Source organism: Pantherophis guttatus, chromosome 2 (genome assembly GCF_059756535.1).
Source record: "Pantherophis guttatus breed Tessera chromosome 2, ASM5975653v1, whole genome shotgun sequence".
NCBI classification, from domain to species: domain Eukaryota; kingdom Metazoa; phylum Chordata; class Lepidosauria; order Squamata; family Colubridae; genus Pantherophis; species Pantherophis guttatus.
The window spans coordinates 21,879,473-21,901,015 of record NC_142064.1 but is presented as its reverse complement, the minus strand read 5'-3'; the positions used below and the strand labels follow the sequence as shown (position 1 = coordinate 21,901,015).

Genomic DNA, 21,543 nt, shown 5'->3' with positions numbered 1-21,543 from the left:
ATTTAGGTCCAAACTACTGAATACTTAAATAGTAAGAAATTTAAATAAACTAAAATACAGAATCTTTCAACAATTTGTTCCCCTCCAGCTTTTGATCAGACAAGAGAGTCAGTGAATGAGAAAAGGTTCTTCACTTCTAGTATGACATCTCAGGGCACTGAAGAGACTGATGACAACACTGTGAGTGGTTGGAGTGTCCCCGAAGAGATCCAACAAATACTGTATGGCACATCTAACGTACATTTCAAGAAGGTGAGGACGGGAAAAATAGAACAAATCAGGTTATAGCTCTGAAATAGGTACTTGTTTGTGTCTTCATTTTATTTGGTATCTATATCTCTCCTGGGAGAAGGATCAGATTCTTATTATTTACAGTGCCTTTTCATATTCAAGCTATTCTCCAAAGTACCTGAGAGTAGGACAAGAAGCAATGGGTGGAAATTAATCAAGGAGAGAAGCAACTTAGAACTAAGGAGAAATTTCCTGACAGTTAGAACAATTAATCAGTGGAACAACTTGCCTCCAGAAGTTGTAAACACTGGAAGTTTTTAAGAAGATGTTGTCTGAAGTGGTGTAGAGTTTCCTGCCTAAGCAGGGGGTTGGACTAGAAGACCTCCAAGGTCCGTCCCAACTCTGTTATTCTATTCTATTCTATTCTATTCTATTCTATTCTATTCTATTCTATTCTATTCTATTCTATTCTTGTTAACATTTGATCCCAAATCCAGTTTTGGAGTTGATAAATTCTTGTCACTCTTCTAAAAACAAAAAAAATAGGACTATAGTCTCAGGGCTAAAAAAAGAGGGTGCTTCTTAAAAGGAAAATATGAAAAGGTTTCATCTGAAGATCCAACAACTTTTGAGGTGAGCAGAATCACCTTCTCCCAGGATGCCAGTGGGCCATGCTGTAAGAAGGATATTCCCCCCCACTTTCCAAAAAGTGGGGCCAAGTTAGATGGAAGGTCTTTCAAGTGTTTCTCCACTCTTGCTGTGCTGTGTTTTCATAGGATTTTGAGGAGGCAGAATAGAAGACAAGAAAAGCTTAGGCCTCCAAATGAATCCCTTTTGTACTATATAAAAACTTCATTTCAATAAGGCACAGAGCAATCTGAAAAAGCAGGGCAGAGGCATCCATTGGAGATAGTACTACCGTGTTTCCCCGAAGAAAAGACCTATCCCGAAAATAAGCCCTAACTTCATTTTTACATGTGCGCCCAATATAAGCCCTACCCCCAAAATAAGTCCTAATTAAAACCCCGCCCACTCCAGGGTACACGGGGTGTAGGTGCAAGGGGGAAAAATTAAGCTAGGGTGGGGATGTGGGGGTGGAGTTGCCCCTACTACTTTTGGAAAGTTGCAGCCAGGCCTCGCACACCCCGACAACTGCTTTGTGGGCCTACTTCTTCTGCAGCCGGCAAGGCTTTGGCACGACTAAATGCCAAAGGCACACGGAACGCTGTTACCTTCCCACCAAAGTGATCCCTATTTTTTCTATTTGCATTTTTTACGTGCTTTTGAACTGCTAAATTGGCAGAAGCTGGGACAAGTAATGGGAGCTCACCCCATTACATGGCACTAGGGATTCGAACCGCTACCCACAGTAGAGTTTTTTCTGGGATGGATGGTAAAGCAGACTTTGCTTAATGTCAGGTGTGCCTCCGTTCAAAACTCATGAAAGAAAAACCACAACTCCATGTTTGTAGAGAAAGGCACTTTTTCTGAGTATGAACTGAATTCAGCGAAAGTCTGAGGCAATAGGCGCGAAAATTACATATTAAAAGCATCCCCAAATCCCTCCCCCCAAGGACCCAGGTTGAGTGTCCAATCCACATCTTCCCAAGGTGTCATGTGGGGTACTTCTTCAGACGGCCCCATCTATCTGGTATGCCAGGACAGTTGACCTTGACAGTTATCAGCTCTCTCTGCAGCTGCTATGAAGACTGAGAATTTTCCTCCCTTTTTCGAGACATCTCCACCAGCTCACTTCCTCCCCCCCCCCAAAAACCAGCAATGCCTCCCCCCTCCCGTTCCAATGGCAGCCGAAAGCAAGCAAGCATCATAGAGGCTGACAGAACCGCTGAACTACCGACCTTTCGATCGACAACCGGGTCTTATTTTCGGGAAAACACTATACAAGAAACTGGTGTCTTTGAGCCACAGAAGTAGGAAGCAAGGAAAGAGTGCGGCCAATGAATGGTTTCCAACAGAGATCAAACATTAAGGCTTTTTGTTGATTATATACTTTTGTATTAGCTGGCCTAATTTTAACCCAAGGGGAAAAAGACTTTTTTGGTCTTGAAAAGGTCTTTTGACTGGTCTAGTTCTTATCTCCATCATACTTCTCTTTCTCTCTCCAGGAATCACTCCCAGAAGATGCTTGCTCCATTGCCAGTCTTAATAATATTGACAGTATGAGTGAAAGTACCAGCAGCATCCTTAGCAAGCTGGACTGGAATGCCATAGAGGCTATGGTAGCAAATGAGGAGAAGTAAAACTGTATCTCATCTGTTCTGGTCTTTAAAAGGACATTAAGTGGAATATGTAAATGAATAACTGGTAGTGAAGTTGGAAGATCATCAAGCAACAGCTCAACAAGTAACATCAAGGGCCAACATTCATCCATTCAGGAAATTCTGCATAATGTTACAGAAAAATTCAAGAAAATTTTTAAAAATGATTACCTTCAGAATAATTTGATTGATGGTGGTGGTGCTGTTCCACAGGATGGTGTTTTAGGATTTGTAGAATATGTAGATGTTTAATAAATCTGGCAAATAAGGTCCTAGGGGTATTATTAATTTGTATTTCTGAAAGAGTGTTTAGAATTTAGGTGACCAGGTTTGCACCTTGATTTTGATGAATTTTGCTTAAAATTATGAACATTTAAATATTTTTATATAATAAAATGTTTTGGGGTGGTTGTTGTTTTGTTACATTTGAAAATGTTTTTGGTGGAGGTGATAAGTTTGTGTTATATCATAAGTTTGTGTTATATATTTGTTTTGAAGGTGTCCAGTATTCAGATTTCCAGTATCGCTTGCTGTGTTATTTTTTGGTAGTCTGTGAGAAGTAATCAGGCCTTAAAATATGTTGCCTCCTTCACTATGTGAATATTTAAAACATTCATTTTTAAATTCTTCTCTTGGTGAATTTTTCATTAGGATGGCTGCTATACTAATAAGCATATCTACTTTGAACCTTAAGATGAAAATGTGGATACAAGGGGTTTATTTTTAGTTCCTATGATTCTTATTGTTGGAATACTTGAAATTTTCTGAATATATCTTCCATCAGAACCTTCAAGCCATTTTGAGTTCTTTTAAAATGCAAGATGTTGAAACATTCTGAGTCGATAAATATTTATACTTGAACTAAGAAAATAACAGGTATTTCATATACTCCTTTTACAAATTTGCCAATGTCACAGTTTATCATGAAGACATGTTCTGGCTCCTAGTTTGGGAGCCCTTTTTTACACAGAAATGCTCCCTTGGAAGGTAGCTGATTGTCAGCCCTTTGAGGTAGACCAGCTAAGGAAACACTTCCAAGAATGACTGGAACTCTCCTGGACTCGAATATAGGCTGTAGTAACAATCTTGAAAGGCTGTTTTCCCTTCCCCTCCTCTTATACCTCTGGGCATTTGGGTGACACCAGTTTGAGTTTTTAATGTTTTCTTCATTTCTTGTCTAACATCGTCTTTGAGCCTCTGGTGGAAGAGGATTCTGATGAAACAAACTATCATTCACAAAAGTTGGTGCCTTTTCATAACATTTTGAACAGACATTACCAGACTGGGCTATTGTAAACTAAACGATTCTCCTCCTACAATGTTTGGTAAGGAAATGAACTCTAATCTTTTCGCTCAATTACTAGTGAGATTACTCCTTTTGCAATTAAGATGGGATTTGTGAATAAGGAAGCCCCCATTATATTTTAATGGGATGAAAGAACCTTCAGAGTGCTTAATTAGATAATCTGGTGGCATTCAGGAGATTGGGACAGCAGGATGGGATGCATGTTGTGATGCTACGATGTAACTTTGTAAATCAGGATTAAATCTTTATCCCTATTTGAAGAAGTTGTACAGCAATACTCTAGACATGCAATATATTAGACTGAATCAACTGTTTAACATACTGATATCTATGGAAGTGTGTAAAAAATGTTCCTCCTTGTTCTCCTAATACTATTCCTAATTACTGTTATTACAAAAGTACTCTGTGTAGTAAAAAAAGTGTAGAGCACGGGTGTCAAACTTGTGGCGTCATGTGACAAATTGTGACATTTTTTCCCTTCACAGAACTGGGGTAGGTGTGGCCTGTGTGTGACGCATCCCTGGTGTAGAGCACGGACAGGGAAATACACATAGTTCTCACTTAGAGATTGCTTGTTCGATGACTACCGTGTTTCCCCGAAAATAAGACCCTGTCTTATATTTTTTTGAACCCTGAAATAAGCGCTTGGCCTTATTGCCATGCACTCAAAAGCCCGATTGAGCTTGTTATCAGGGGATGTCTTATTTTGGGGGAAACAGGGTAGTTACCAGGGTGCTGAAAAGGATAGTTATGACCAGTCCTTGAGCTCGCAGCTGTCATGTTCCTGCAGTCATGTGATGGTGACTTGGATGCTTGGCAACTGGCATGCATTCATGACAATCACAGTATCCTGCAGTCACATGATCACCATTTGATACATTCACAGCCAGTTTTCTGCAAGCAAAGTCAGTGGGAAGTTGCAAGTCACAACAATATGATGTTGCACTGACATAAATCAGTGCAGCCATAACATTTCAGTTTATGACATTACTTAGCAACAGAGTTACCAGTCCCAATTAGAGTTTGGTGAGAACTACCTATATTAAGACATGGAAAATACTTGTGTATCTGTAGGGTAAATACAGATACTCCTTGACTTACGATCACAATTGGGGTCAGAATTTCTGTTGCTAAGCAAGTTGAGTGAGTCCCTCTCAATTTTATGACTTTTTGCATGTTAAGTGAATCATGCAGTTAAGTGGATGGGAAGGTCACAAATGTGATCACATGACCCTAGCACCCTGCAACCGTCAAAAATACATGCTGGTTGCCAAGTAACTCATTTTCATCATGTAATCATGGGGATGCTGCAGCAGTTGTAGGTTCAAGAAGTAGTTTTAAGTCACTTTTTTCAGTGCTGTTGTAACTGAATGGTCACTAAACGGATGATTGCAAGTCAAGGACTATCTGTACAGTATAGCGTGGATTAACATGGCTTCAGTCTAATGCATATCTTGAGAGCATTGCTTATGTTAATTCCAGTTAATACATCAAACTGCTAAGAATGGTTATTTTTAATGGAATGGGCAAACTCCAATGATTTCTCTTAAAACTATGACTTTTATACAGTGTGGTTTTATTTTTGCAGATTTTAAACTACCATTGACTTGTTAACTGAAGTAGTGCTTTGCAATGAAAATATTAAAATTATGTACCCTTGTGGGCTCCTCTGTAATCACCCTTGGACCTAGCTATATTGCCCTCAAGATAGTAAGAGATAGGTAAGAAATTAAAATTGGATTTCAAATTTCCATGAAACTTTTGTGAAAATCTAGAACTTTTAAGGAAGATAATTTTTTGGCTTTGATTGAAAATGAAATCGATTGAAAACAACCTTATGATAAATATTACAGAAAGAATATACCTACAAGGATTCTCTGAACAAGAGAAATCAAAGACTTCAATTTATTAGATTTTTCATTTGATTTTGCCAGTTCTTAATTCAGAATTAACCAGCTTAAAACTTTGGTTTCAAAAAAATTGAAGCAGACAGAGAGTTGAGGAGGGTATGGATGTCTACAGTCATACATAGCAAGTCCATCTGCTTGCATCCTATATTTAATTATCAGTTTAGAATAACAGAGTTGGAAGGGACCTTGGAGGTCTTCTAGTCTAACCCCCTGCTTAGGCAGGAAACCCTACACCACTTCAGACAACATCTTCTTAAAAACTTTCAGTGTTTACAACTTCTGGAGGCAAATTGTTCCACTGATTAATTGTTCTAATTGTCAGGAAATTTCTCCTTAGCTCTAAGTTGCTTCTCTCCTTGATTAGTTTCCACCCATTGCTTCTTGTTCTACCCTCAGGTGCTTTGGAGAATAGCTTAACTCCCACTTCTTTATGGCAGCCCCTGAGATATTGGAACACTGCTATCATGTCTCCCCTAGTCCTTCTTTTCATTAAACTAGACATACCCAATTCCTGCCACCATTCTTCATATGTTTTAGCCTCCAGTCTTCTAATCATCTTTGTTGCTCTTCTCTGCACTCTTTCTAGAGTCGCCACATCTTTTTTACATCGTGGCGACCAAAACTGGCTGCAGTATTCCAAGTGTGGCCTTACCAAAGCATTACAAAGTAGTATTAACACTTAATGTGATCTTGATTCTATCCCTGTTAACGCAGCCTGGTACTGTGTTGGCTTTTTTTGCAGCTGCAGCACACTGCTGGCTCATATTTAAATAATTGTCCACTAAAACTCCAAGATCCCTCTCACAGGGATCTACTGAGTGAGGTACCAAATCAGGGGTGGGTTCTAAAATTTTTTATTACCGGTTCTGTGGGCATGGCTTATTTTGTGGGCGTGGCTTAATGGTCATGTGACAAGTCTTTAGGATTTAGCAGAGGTACTGGTCTACCAGACTTAACTGCTTGCAGAGCTGTACTGGTCTACTCATTTGTTTTTGGAGGCACCAGTCTACCACCACACTGCCTTTTAACACTGATCAGTTGTAGGGCGGCTCTTTGAAGCCCCGCAGCAAGTTTAAACAGTTTTTTTCCTTCTAGCTGATCAGCTGGGACTCAAGAGGCAGCAATAGATTGGGGGTGGGGCCAAATAAAAGGTAAGAATAACACAGGGGTGGGTGGGGGGGACCGGTTCAGTGACCTCATATCACTACCGGCTCAGCCGAACCGGGCCAAACCGGGAGGAACCCACCACTGTGCCAAATGTACTTGTGCATTTGGTTTTTCTTGCCTAAATGTAGAACCTTCCTTTTTTCACCATTGAATTTCATTTTGTTAGATAGCGCCCAATGTTCAAGTCTTGTCAAGATCCTTCTGTATCTTAAGCCTGTCTTCTGGAGTTTTAGCTATTCCTGCCAGCTTGGTGTCTGCAAATTTGTTTAGAGTCTGTCACTCAGCTGACCTGGGAGAACCAGCAGTTGAGGCAATTGGGCAAATGTTTAGTCATAACAACTGGATTAGTTATTCAAGAAGGAACTAGAAGTCAATGAAGAGATTAACTGGCTGAAAATTGGTAACTTTGGGAGTAATATGGCCAAATGGGTGAATTGTGATTAGGTGACTGCAAAAGCTCAAATTAACTTTCAGAGTTCTTGAAGACTTGGGTGCAGTGTCAAGTATCTCCTGCCACAATGAAGAAGCTACCAGATGTGCATCAAGAACATGCCCTCTGCTTGATGTGTCTGTGCCATGGTGCCAGCAATCACGGGACTTTTTCACCATTTAATTCTGATTCTTTGTTGCCATCCCTTTTTGGATAACATAATTTCAAACTTAATGGCCACCCACTCATAAATGATCTGCATATAAGGGCATGTAGCTAATATTTTATACAGTATATTTAAAATGTAGGTTTTAGGGCTCAAATAATCCCATTCAACTGAACCCATCCCCCTAGAATGACTGTCAGATGTCAGGCAGAATGAATAACTTATTTCTTGTAAGATACTGGTAATATGAGACAGCAAAGCCCAACAATCATGTCCAATTTAAATGTATTTGGCTTTGGTTTCACTGTTTCACTTGCTGATTTATTAATTAAATATATATGGTGCCCATCTCACTATTGGTATTTAGGATTATCCCTTTCTAAAATGCTCCAGTTCAGCAGAAAGATTCAGTCTACAAACAACCATGTGTTTATGGGGCAAAAAAAGTTCCATCTATTTATGTAATATGAATCAGTAGAATGAACTGGAATCTTCAATTTAGAAATTAGAACTAGAATTTACCAACCACCAAAGGTACTCCCCTTCTCTGGAACAATTTTTTCTGGAATTTTTTTTTTAAATTTATATACATTTTGGGCCCATCACTCTAAGGAATAATTTTTCATGTAATGCATTATCAAGAAATTCTTATTCTCCTTAGTGTATTTCACAGCAATTACTATGGAACTACATGATTAATTTGCTGGTAAAATAGAACATAATAAAATCAATTTGTAGATACCCAGGGGGTTACTGAGTGAATCAGTATTGTACAAAAATGAATTAGGCAAAATATACTAATTGCATGAATGCAGCACAGCTTTTGCTTTCACAACCTTAAAAATAGATTTTGCCCAGAAATATTTGCAGCAATTACGACAAAGAAGAGGAAATGAAAACTATTTCATAGAGCAATTAGATTCTGGTAATTATTAGTCATGTCAGTTTAATTTTTCAATTCTGTACAAGATAATGAATTTGAATATTGTGTTACTGTTTCCTACAGATCAAGTAACACTAGAATTCTGTAAATTAATGTAATAAAAACACAGCCCACCATATATTAGTTTTATCATTGAATTGAATGCATCTAAAATCTTTGATGAACATCCACTTTTAAATAAAATCTAGACTTTAAAATAGTCATTTGCTAATTATTATGCTATTCATTTCTTCTGCTTTTGTCAATATGCAAAAATTATTTTTGTGTTATTATCCAGATATAGAACAGCTTCTGAAAGAATGGTGACAAGTACACATTGAAGCACCACTCCAGAGACAGTTTAAAATAGCATTTTCAGTGTATAAAAGATGAAAACAGATTTCAAGTAATTAAAAAAAGCCTATCTACAATACAGCCATTTCTGTCCAGCTTTTTTAAAAAAATCATTTAAAATGGTTACGTTAGTGCAACTATAAGTTACAAATCCATATTGATTCCTGACATTTGCAGGCCCCAACTGATTCAGTAAGGAAGTACCACTTGGATCATAAAGTAATAACAACAGAATACAGGCCCACCATCATTCAGGAAGTGCCTTTGCGCATTATGTCCTAAGTGTAATGCATTCTGATGTCCTAACGAAATATACATGTTTCTTTACTCAGAACAGAGTGATGTTTTTCCCCCCCGTTTTGAACATTGCCATATGAACAGCATTAGAAAGAAATTGAAGCATACAAGAAATAAACTATAGTTTCTTTTTATATCAAAATGTACTCTTGAAAATGTGTTTGGCACAGTGCTAAATCATATATAGTTAATACTAAATATTGCAGGATACAATAAAACCCTGGAGTTAACTTGTGTTTACACCCTTGTAAGGGATAAAGATACCAATTATTCAGAAATCAGCCTATACAAACTGTATAAACAATATTTATGTCTTGCTTTGAAAACCACTGATATAGTAAATTTTACATAAAAGACTGGAAAATAATATAAATGGATTTAAACAGATCTTTACAATAAGAAATTCAAATGGAAACAGACAAGTAACAAAGAGAAGTAAAAAAATTTATTGCAGTATTCGTTCCACCAGATTTGCTGGGGATCCCTTTTCTTGTATTATTTCAGGGTGACCTAATACATCAAAAATCTACATTTACAAAAACTCCTCCTGCAGGTAGGTCATAGATACTGCATGCTTTTTTCCCCCAACAGAATAAATTATATATCCAGGAAATTCTGCCATTTTACAGCCTGGAAAAACGATGCTTTCCTTGAAACTGGGCTAAGCTAAAGAAAGCCATCCGCTGCTAGGTTAAACTCCAAGAACACTTTATTAAGAACATTAACAGACTAATTTCCAACATTCACTTGTTTATTTTTTTTAAACAGAAAGGTTTTTTTTTCAAGATATAAACATTTTTTTCGTTAAACTATTATACAGTGGGAGTAAAAATGAACTGAGAAGTTTCTGCTGCACAACAGCGAAGGAAGCTCCCACAAAAATGTTTACCAAACATTTCCTTCTGTTTCCTGCATCCCAGGTGTCATTCTTACTCTTCATTAAATTGATTTTTTTTTGCCAGAAAGTTGGTAATTTCAAGTTTTTTTTTTTCTGTTCTTTCCTGTAAAATTTGGCTGCGTGTGTACAAATGCATTATTAGCTGGAAGTTCCATCCTTGGCGGCATACAGCGATCGTAAAGTCTGAACAACTTTATTAGTCAGCTTATTAGCACTCGTTAGAGCAATTTTTTTGTAAATAATGTCTGACTCTTTGATAGTGTCTACCCAAGGCACCAGTTTGCGGCCATCACGGCGCTTAGCCTCAGTCCAGGAGCCACTGTAGGAGCCTGCCATCCATTGAACACTGAAGCCATTGCTGGTTTTCTGTACTACTCTTGCAATTTGTGGTCGATCTTTGTACTTTGGACAGCAAATAGCGATGACATCCATGACATCAACACTTTCATTCATCTGTGCTGCCAACTCCGTAGAGTCTGAATTTCGTTTTGACCTTCTCAATGACTAAAACATTGGAGGGGAAAAAAGACCAAGTGTTACACAAAAGAACTTGATTGAAATTATTGCTTTTATTGCTTTTAATCCCTTGACGCCGGGAGTTGGGATTTTCCGGCACACATTCCATTGCCGGCAATGAGACGCGACCGCCAGCGCCAAGGGGTTAACATATCCTTGCAAAATCACATATTTTAATTTGTACCCGTCTCTTTAAACTCTTATTGAATATATAAAATTATATATACAAATGAATCGTAAAGCTACATAAAAACTTGGCAACAATAAAAAGGTTACACACAATACATTCCAAAGGAAATTTTTTATACTAGATATAATCTCTATGTTTTTATTGTTTTTGTTAAAACTTTCTACAAAAGGTTGTATAAACGGTTAAGAATTTCTATCTACAATTTTTATATGCATTACATTACTCAATGTACATTTTATTATAGACTGACATTTATAAGCACATAAAATCATTTTACGTAATACGCTGCGAAATACGTTGACTCCTCCTCCGCCTCACCCCTGAAGTGCCTCCTCCTCTATCCTCCCCATCACTCTCATCCTCCTCTGTCTCAGCTGCATTGTTCCTAGGGCTGCCACCTCCGAGCAGCGAGGTAATAGCTTTGTTGCGAGCATTTGTGCTTGCTGACACTTCCCCGTCTTCTTCCTCTTCGTCAGGATCCAAATGTTCCATAAGAAGTTTGAACTAAAAAATGAATGTGGGAGGGGAGGGAGAGAAACTCTTTTAAAATATGCTACATAAAGTCCCTTTCGTCAAAATTTTAAAGCAGAAGTGATCTATTACAAAATTTTGTTTTCTTCCTCAAACTAATTAGAAGACAAAAAAATATTTTAGGTCTTTCCATTGTTGGCAGCTCCAACCAAGCCACCAAATAGTTGGAGCATCTCACCCCTTCCTCTCAACCCATTGGTAGACAATCTGCAGTTAAAAAATTATGCATAATCTATGCAGGAAAACTTTCACATCAGGGAACAAAAGAAAATAATCGGCTCTAATTACGGGAGGTATGTGACATATGGACACGTAGCAGGTGAAGGAGAATTCCAGAACATAAAATTTGCCTTTTTAAAAAACAGTTATGCATCAAGCACTATGATTTGTCCCTGCAACACTTGGTTCTCACTGGTCTCCCCCCAGACACAAAAAATGAGCTGATCCAAGAAAATGTTTGTTAAATTATAATCAGGGACACCTAGATGTATGTCAATCTGCATACATTAAGTGACGTTACAACTTCCTTGTTGAAACCTCTGCTGGAAAACAGACATGCCCAGAATCTAGAGGGAAAAACAAGATCCTAGGGAACAAGATAATAGTGCAGGAACCAGTTAGTCTGCTTTGTATATTCCTAATTTTTATGTTTCTGATGGGGTAAGATTTTAGTTGGCTTATCCCTGGACAACAGATATTGCATAATATGAAAAGTGAAATGGCTAATTTATTGTGTCGTGAAACTTTAAACTAAAGAAAATGTGAACTAAATCATTCTGTCATCTATGCTTCTAGAAATGGATCCTTACACATATTTTTATTTAAAATACTGTAATTTCATTCATTAACATAGATTTTAATGTCTTCATATACTATACCACTGAGTTGTATGATTAAAGCAGTTCAAATATATAAACAAACTGCCAAGATATGCTGCTTCTGATCCATGAGAGGTTATATAGCCATGAAGATTACCTTCATCATCATCTATTTTAATTACTTAAAACTATTTTATCTAATGGCACAGAACTGTACAGTAGACTAGCAATAACAGACTACAATAACTGCTATTGCTATTCATAGACTTATATACCACTTCACAATGTTTTACAGCCCTCTCTAAATGGTTTACAGAATCAGTCTATTGTCCCCAACAATCTGGGTCCAACCTCGGAAGGATGGAAGTCTGAGTCAACCTTGAGCGGGTAAGGATTGAACTCCTGGAGGGAGTAGGGAGTTAGTCCTGCAGTACCGCATTCTAAGCAATGCACCGTCATGGCTCCTGTACTACAATTACAAATAGTCCCTGGCTTACAACCATTACTTAGTGACTCTTTGAAATTACAACAGCACCGAGAAAAGTGACTATGGCCGTTTTTCACCCAAACATTGCAGCATCCCCTGGTCATGTGATCAAAATCTGGGCACTTGACAACTGTGCCAGTTGTATTTATGACATTTGCATTGTTCCAGGGTCATGTGATCACCATTTGTAGCCAGTAGTAAATAGTGAAGTTTTAAATAGTGAAAACTTACATCTAAGTATTGTTTCACTATATTCCTCTTCACATCTTCTGTGAGCCTGGAATTAGCCATATCACTTCGAAGGAAGTCCAGCGTTTGTTTTGGATGGAAGTGAATTCCTGCTTTTCTGTTTATCGCTTTATCATAAACTTTTGCCGATTCAGAAGGTGAATATTTCTGAATTTTACTGATAAAACAAAATAAATGTTGTAAGAAAAATCCAGTGTACTTTAAAGGAAACAATAACAACAGATATTCTGAATCAGTCAAACTTTTTTAACATTATAAAAGCAAATGTTAACTTACATATTTAAGTATTATTGATTCAACTTCCCAAGAGTTCAATGCCAAATACAATCTCACCGATTTTTAAAACAGGGGTAATATAAGCAAAACTAAAATGGGCCTTACGTATCAGAAAATCCGCATAGGTTCTTCAAATGCTGTTTCAACATCAAAAGCAACAATATGCCCTGGGAGACATTTGCAAATTCAATCAAAGGAGCTGAATTGTCTGGCAAACACTTCATGACTGCATTTATATCATTTTCTTCATCAGTGTCTGAATCAGAATTTACACGTTTCCGTAATTTCCGGGATTTGTGAATTTCCTCCTCGCTTTCACTGTCACTTTCACTATTGCTCTCACTTTCACTTTCTTCATCAGAGGAAGGCTTTTTTTCTTTTTTATATTTTACCATAGACTGAAAGAAAGAGAGACATGTGCTTTAGACTACTAACAATACAATAACTTCTCTGTACTTTCAGTCATTTTAACACATTTCTCACGTTTGAAATACTTGTTATGAGAAATGTGGTGACATTTTGTGCAACAGCACATCAAAACTGAAATATACATGAGCACTCAGTGATTTTATTTTCAATTTGGAATATAACTGACATGGTCCACCAAGGAGACTGCTTAACTTCGTTACCGGCAGTCCTTTGCAGCACTTAGCATGCCTCTTCACTGAATACAGCTATCTTTTTATATCTAAGATCTATAAGAAAAATAACTATTAAAAACCTCATGAATTCTCTGCAGGTATTATTAAATAAATTCTGAAAAATAAATGAAAGCTCTGAGTAAAACATCTGGCAGACTATTTCACTCATCACACGAAGCTTCTTCACTTTTTGCTTTGCACATTGATTGTAAATTTTATATCAAGCAAACTACACGTATGAGGAAGTTGAGCTCTTGTGGATTCCATGAGAAAAATCCATATTGCTGGCTCTTGTCTACATACTATATGGGTCTCACTACATGGAAGTAATCATCATTCTTATGTGTGTGTGTGCGCACGTGACACTTCAGAGCTTATTAGCCCCAATCCTGTTAGCATATATGTAAGTTTTGAAGACCTAATTGTTCCCTAAGTGTTGGGGCCAGGATGTCAGATGAGCTCACTCTAAGAGGTATAGTCTTTGTTGGGGCATCTTGATTATATTTTGTTGTTGTTGATGAGGATTTTCGTTCACTTTTTGTCAGTGTCATTATTGCTATTTGCTGTCCAGAGTCATATTTTTTGTGAGTTGGGAGTCATAAAAATCCATAAATAAATAGTTTTGGTGTGTTAACATTAAATATTCCTATTGAAAAGTAATCAATTAATGTAAAACATTCTATGTATTTCAGAAAGGGACTCAAATAAGGGTCTGGGTTTTTTTTTTTCTTTTTACAGTCCTGTCGTCTCTTAACTTGGATAGAGTTGGAGTGACTGAATGAATGGAGCTGAGCATTTAGTGACCAGATGCCCTTCCTGACACCAGATGAAGGGTCTGAATTAACATTTTAAAAAATGTAGTTTATGAATAAAAGACTGCCTCTATTAAATTTATAAACTTAAAAATTATAACTTTCTGAGAATTTAAGATTGAAAGGCTGCACTAAATTACTTTTTAGAGTTTAAATTTATACAAAGATATCTTCCTCCTTTCATCTTCTCCATTACAGTTTTTGGTCAAATTTCACAGACAAAATTAAAATTATTCTAGGACTCTGTAGGCAGTAGATATACTATTTTGATCAATGCAGGTGCAGTGTCTTAGTTTGGACCACTTGGGAAATATCTGTCCAAGGTTCTACCTTCCAATCTTTTAGTACAGATTGAATTATTAAAGATACATGTGTAAGAAATAACTTATCAAAAATAAAGATTTTAAAAGAGAATTTCACTGACCTCTTTAAATGACTGTAGAAGGTTGCTACCAGAAACTGATAATGTAATATCTATATGGTGCATTATAAAAAGTGGCTCTTCCTGGGTCTGATAAGGAAAACAGGCCAGATTGTCGGCTATATACAAAAGCATATTCACCTCTGTTTTCTGTTAAAATAAAAAGATATATAGATATGTATATAAAAGACATAACTAATCAAATCCACATTTTATGTACAGTGGCTAGATTTATCTAACACTTTAAGTAATTGGGACTACTGCCAGGAAGGAATTCTCTGTTCTATTAATACCCTTCCAGATAGTGTATCAATGGCACAGCAAGCATTGGAGGAGACTTCTTTAGACCCAGAGATCAACATATAATTCTGAAATAGGTAGTTCTCATTTAGTGACTGCAATTAGTTCCAGCTAGATAGTTTCTATTAAGAGAGAGGGGGGAAGGACCCCCTATGAAGATCATTGGTGGCTGCTATCTCATTGTTATCTCCTTAAAGTAAAGCAGACAAAAAGCACAACCAGGGGCACTACCACAATCTTTATTGTAAAGTTACATTAAATAGAATGTTACAAAACTGGAAGAAGTTTTCCCCCTCCTCTCTTTTAAATCTTCAGAAAAGAGTTCCTTCTGAAACAATTTCCAGGTTTTTCCTCCCTCCATTTGTGGACAAGTCGCATTCAGTCAGATAATCTCACACAGTGTCCTGAGCCTGACCTAATTTTTCTTCCTGCCCACCCCCCAAAGCAGAAAAGAAGCAATCACTTCTTCAGCTGCTTTTCTCCACAACACTACAGCTTCCCTAAAAAGTGGTATCACGTTAACAAGTTAACAAGCTCAGACCTGTGACCTTAATTAGTTGATGAGAATCCTCCCCAAATATTGTCTGAAACTGAGCAGGCATTGATTAAGGTCTGCTGATTAGCTTGATCTGAAGACTTTTGTTATCTTAAAATTGCACTGGTTGGAAAATAAATTTATTATCATTTATTACCATCTTATTTGTAAACTATTATTATCTAAGGCAGTTGCTAAACAAGGACTACCTGCAATTCCTAAGCAAGGGAAGAAATAAATAAAAAATGCAGGAGCACAGAACCTCCTGAGCAACTGTTCTATTAATCTTACACAAATTATGATTAAATTCATTGAAAATGGTACATACTGCTGGTACATATTGCTAAACCCTGCTTGGGATTTGCAAGCTGTTTTTATATAGGTAGTTCTCGTCTTACAAACACAGCTAGAATTGAATTGTGTTGCAGTCATACATTGAGTCATCTTGTGATAGGGTTAGGGTTGGTAGAATGTCTTTGATGACTGTTTTTACCATGGTTGTAAGTTGAGTCATATGTCGTAAGTCCAGCTTAACCAATAGCTTTTTTTCCCCTGGTTTTCATTTTTTTGCCAGAAACCAGCAAAAAATATCATAAATTGTGATCATGTGACCATGGGATGCTACAACTGGTCATAAATGTGAGCTGGTTGCTAAATGCCCAAATTACGATTATGTGACCGTAAGGCAAGTTCAAGTTCAAATTTAGGCCACTACTGCTTTTTCTGAGGCCATTGTTAATTTGAATTGTTATTAAATGAATGGGTTATAAGTTGAGGACTGCTTTTATACAGTTATAATGTAAGTAAAAATGACCAGGCTTAAATTATTCTAATATAATTTGGAGCTATTACGCAAAGACCTTGTTCTCCAAAGAGGCATCTCATGCTGTAATAGGTGGAATGAAAGAGAAAAAGGACAAGCAGCAGCGAGGTGGAGGCATTTAGTTACTATGGCAATGAATGCAGTATTGGAAGGCCTGAAGGACCAGGTTAGGGACTGGTTGTCATGGAGAAAATCTATCTAGATGGTTGCTACCAATTCGATAGCATATAATCACAATAAATTCCAAGACCAGATTAATAAATGCACCCATGCAGTTAAATATACAAATCCAATGGTGAAGCTCTAAGCAAAAGAAAAAGCAAGCAGGACACCAAGCAGGACATTCTAGACAAGCCCTGCGTAAGACTTACAGCTGTGTCATCAAAGAGGTTGAGCAAAGAAATAAGAAAGGCTCGCCGGTGTTGCCGATTCCCTCGGATCATGGAGTAAAGATGGGAGCACAAAGCGCTGCTGGATTCATCCTGTCTAAAGCCCCTCACAGGATCTTTTCGGCAGGTATTGATTGCCTGCTGTACTTGGTAAGACATCTTCATACCAGCCACTGCTTTCATCTGAAATTGAACAAAATGTATAATGCCTACATATTTCTTACTGCAATCTGAATGAAGTTATTGGTAAACAACTTCCATGCCATATCCTAAATGACTCCCTACTCCACAGCCCTTCAGATTCTATATCCTCCTCTCCCCAAATTTCATTTTGATTCTTGCTGTTCCTATTCCAACTGTTTGTAACTATTTAACAAGAATAGACAAAGTCTGGTTTAAATACGCCTTTCTTTTACAAGGGAGTATATACATTCCTTGCTTCTAAAAACATAATCTCTCTCATGTCATAGCTTTTGTTTTTAAGAAGAAACATGTCAAAATTCCACATGCAAACTTTAGTAAAAACCCACGTAGAATGGCATGTGCTCAAATATGGAAACATATTTTCTATTTTGTTTTTTCCAGCTGCAGAAAATGAATTACCATATCCTTTTCATTGTGAAAATAACCTACTGATAATGTTATGCTTCTTCTGATTGTGCCTATTTTTGTATAAATGGAAAAAGACAGAAATGATACTTAATTTATTAAGATAAATGGAGGCCAACATACATGAATAAACCCAGCATATTTTTTGTCTATTTCCACCAGTTGTTGGTCTGCTTTGTTCCTCATAGAAGGCTCTGGATCTGTGCCCATTGCTATTAAATATGGTACACACTGCAAAAAAGATAAAAACATGATTGAAAGAATTCCATGTTTCTGCTTGTGAAGAAAACAGAGTATAAAGTATAAATATTATCTCTCTGGCATATAAATTGCACAATCACATTCTTCTCCCATCTACCATCCTTACTAAGAGGATGAGAAAGAGCAATTTCCTCCTGTGGATAGCAGATGATTCTATTATTTATATGTCAAATGACCCCAGCCTATCATTTCAGAAAATAGGGAAAGACCATAAAGAATATGGTCAATGAGGTTTCTAAAATATTCCCAGCCATAAACCAAATGAAAGGCCACCCATAATCAAAATATTGTGCAATCCCATCTATTAAGACTCATCATTATTTATCAACCAGGTTACTGTGATTTGGTGAACACACTGGTTAAAAAGTCTTGGCTTAGCTTTATGTGTGAACTATGCCCATAAGATAAGGTTAGAAAGGAAGAATCCAGTACTATTTTACATTGCTTGTGCCTTTTGCTGTTCTCTCTATATCGCTGCTGCCTTTTTTCTATTTACTATATTATTAGACTCCTTGGAAATGTATATTATACTGAAAAGCAGGAAAAAATAAATTGATAACTACAGATATTGGGCATGGAACCATGTTACCTACAAGCCAATCTTCTCCAAACAGAGTCTGCCGGTCTTGGGTAATCAGCCCAGGAAATGATTCTAGAAGTCTGGAATCAGAAGGTGCTTTTTTTCTGTCGTAGCCTGGTAACTCTAAAATAATCCCTAAAGTCTATATTTCACATTAAGAATTCATGGGACATATAAATATTCTATCTGATGAGGTTTTGGGATCCTGAGGGGCTCATACATTATGTTTTTAAAACATGTTTGTTTTAAATTGATTGTTTGACATATTAATAAGAATTGTCTGGAGTTTGTGAAATCAGATTAGATACATTACAAACAAACCAAATGAACTACGTAGGTAAAATAAATACTTAAATAAATTTTTGCTGAGCATCCAGAAAAATATCCACATCTTAAGTATAAAAATATAGTGATTATAACAGATTTCTGTACTTTCTTACTCATTAGTAAGCTCTAATGAACTGTCTGTATATTGCTCCCAGTCAATATTTTGCAGAATTGTGAACTTAAATATACAATTATATACCTGAACTGGATGGATAAGACCCTGGTTTAACGTGAGTGCAATAACATTGAGCGCAAAATGACGAACACTGGACTGTGTGTGAAAGAATGCTTCTAGGACTTGTTTGAGATATAGCTGCATGATGGAGCTGCTCATCCCTGAGGAAATATCACCCATTTCTTTCAGATCTTCTTGCTTTGCTACCTTTTTCCCTACAAAAATAGAAAAGAAAGGAGAAATCTTATCATAATATCCATTATTTATATATTTTGTACATGTTGAGTCAGGAATGACTAGCACATATGTGCGAGGGGAACCTTTACCTTTACATGTTGAGTGCATATTTTGCATTTCTGTTATTGCTTACAATAGAAATTGGAGTGCCACCTAATTGAAGCCCACTTTGTGAAATAAGATGGAGTCACCCACATTAATATACCATTCTCCATTAACTGATAAACTACTTGAAGAGCTACCTTAAGTCACCAATCTAAAGACATGAAGAAAAATGCAGAAGGGCTGTACCGTTTCAGATCATAGATTGAATAGGCTGGATTATTTAAGGCTGTAGATAAAGATAAATAGTTTTAATTTGCCTATTAAAAAAGCACACACATACCCTAAAAACCTTCTTCTAAGGGAAAGGATGTGCTCACTTCCCAACATCTGTCACAGCAATAAGAAGCAAGAAAAAAGGTATCAGGTGTGAAATGTATCCGGGGAAGAAGGGTAGACTGTATAATTACAGAGAAAACTGCCTGAAGAAGCATAGTTACATGTTAAGCAAACAGGTCTTGTAGTGTCCTTAGATATAAGTGCATACAAGTAAGATAAATACAGCAGAAAAAAAGAGGGAAAATAGGTGATGTACTAAACATAGAAGCGAATACTCTGATATGCATCCAAAAAGTGAAAAGAATTCTGGGAGGACAGTATCTTGATTCAAATAAAGAAAATAATGGCTTTCCATAAATATAGTATCAGATTGAAAAGAAGCTCCATTAGGTCAAATCAATATAACAGAACAAACAAGGAGTGAAATAAATATGAGAAGACCACCAAAAGCTTATTTGGGTGTTAGAAATATAATACAACCTTGGTGAAATGTTCCAATTGTTTTAACATCCAGTCAAAAGAATAAAAATGCTGATTGCTAGCAGAATTATCAAAGCAGTTCCCTTTGATTGATAAGCAATTGGTTTTCTATGCAATGTCGATGTGTTTCAAAATTTCCAGCAAAAGAGTCAAAAGTGTCATATTTGCCAACCCTAAGAATCTGAATATCAAAATAATGTTATTTGATCAAGGTGCCAAGACTTTGCTTGAGTGACAGAAAATACAGTTCTGCTCAAGTTGAACAACTTGAACCAAGGTTCATATGGCCACCACCCATTATTAGGATGCAGTCTGCATTGTCCCGGTGAAGTTTGATGTTAACAAGGAATAAAGAATAAAGAATTGTAGGGAAACATAAAGAAGAACCTCTGATCATTCATGCTGTGAAACACATCTGCCTGATTCTGTCCAGCTATTTAATGGAAATGATTGATGACTAGCACTGATGATACCTAGTTAGGATAATGAAATGTCTGCAAGAAAACAAGCAAGCTCAAAGAGTATCAAGGACCCTTCATTTCAACCCTGAGCTACAAATATTCACATTTAATGATTGATGGTATCAGGATGCATCATATATTTTGCAATGCAGTACCAGTGCTTTAGCTTACCATTTTATCTAAGCACAGATATTCTATTTGTCATAGTAGTAGAAGAGAAAATGAACTCTCTCTCTATAAAAAACCAGAACTAGAGATATTGCCAGTCAGCATGTTGTTATATCAATTGTGATTGGAGCCCTCAGAGTGATACCTAAAGGACATCCTCACTATCTGGAAATATTGAATTTATCAGATCTGCACTGATTTTATAAAAAACAAACAAACATCCAGCTTGGTACTGCCTATATTTTTAGTTCCTACCTTAATAATTCTTAGGTCATTGATTAGGACTTGAATTATTAAATTTCCATCAGTGTTAAACTGTGAATCTAACTATAGATTATCCACCATTAATAATAGTAATAGAATATGCTGCAAGAAGATTGCACAGACTTACAAACAATGGCATGACAAAGCAGAAACAATTGTGCACTAGAATTAAGAAGAAAATGGGGATAATTGAGGTGGCAATACCAGGGGATGGTAGAATAGAAGATAAATAATTGGAGAAGACTACAAAATATCATGAACTGAAAATCAAAATTGGAAGATTATGGCAAAAACTGGCCATGGTTGTTCTAGTGGCTATAGGCACACTAGGTGCCACAGTAGTAAAATCTTGGATGGCAATTTTAAAAAATTGTGCATTGACAAAATTACCATCAATCAATTGCAAAAGGTCTTCTCTACCTGTTGAGACTACCTTCTCAAAAATCTTACCTAAAAAGAAGTTAGAGCTTGCACTAGTCAAATATCTCCAAATGTTTTTTAAGAACCAAAAATATCCAAGGGGATTTGTCTGTGTATATCATTAAAAATAAAAATCAGGATTACAGATGACACAGGTATAACCTGCATCAGATACCAGGCGCCACAACTATCATCAAATACAAGTAGTTATAACATGTATCTGAACGTAGAT

The 21,543-nt window shown here is 36.7% G+C and overlaps 2 protein-coding genes across 12 annotated transcripts in view; one reads left to right on the top strand and one right to left on the bottom strand.

Annotated features, from left to right (window-relative positions):
• The window catches only part of CPLANE1 (ciliogenesis and planar polarity effector complex subunit 1), a 72,248-nt gene extending 67,992 nt beyond the window's left edge, over positions 1-4,256 (top strand). For all 7 annotated transcript variants that reach the window (XM_087888222.1, XM_034442377.3, XM_034442379.3 and 4 more), the window contains 2 exons: positions 89-252; positions 2,358-4,256. In XM_087888222.1, the coding sequence (XP_087744348.1) occupies positions 89-252; positions 2,358-2,492 (299 nt within the window). In that variant the 3' untranslated portion in view covers positions 2,493-4,256. The remainder of the gene's footprint in view (positions 1-88; positions 253-2,357) is intronic.
• Positions 4,257-9,176: 4,920 nt separating this feature from the next.
• NIPBL (NIPBL cohesin loading factor) overlaps positions 9,177-21,543 on the bottom strand; it is a 162,790-nt gene continuing 150,423 nt past the window's right edge. For 4 of the 5 annotated variants that reach the window (XM_034442383.3, XM_034442385.3, XM_060690708.2 and 1 more), the window contains 8 exons: positions 18,925-19,115; positions 17,681-17,788; positions 16,931-17,131; positions 14,905-15,051; positions 13,133-13,425; positions 12,734-12,908; positions 10,985-11,170; positions 9,177-10,464 (listed from right to left, as the gene is read on the bottom strand). In XM_034442383.3, coding sequence (XP_034298274.1) covers positions 10,099-10,464; positions 10,985-11,170; positions 12,734-12,908; positions 13,133-13,425; positions 14,905-15,051; positions 16,931-17,131; positions 17,681-17,788; positions 18,925-19,115 — 1,667 coding nt within the window. In that variant the 3' untranslated portion in view covers positions 9,177-10,098. Of the gene's footprint in view, positions 10,465-10,943; positions 11,171-12,733; positions 12,909-13,132; positions 13,426-14,904; positions 15,052-16,930; positions 17,132-17,680; positions 17,789-18,924; positions 19,116-21,543 lie in introns of all 5 variants that reach the window. The other variant, XM_034442384.3, reaches the window with a different exon arrangement.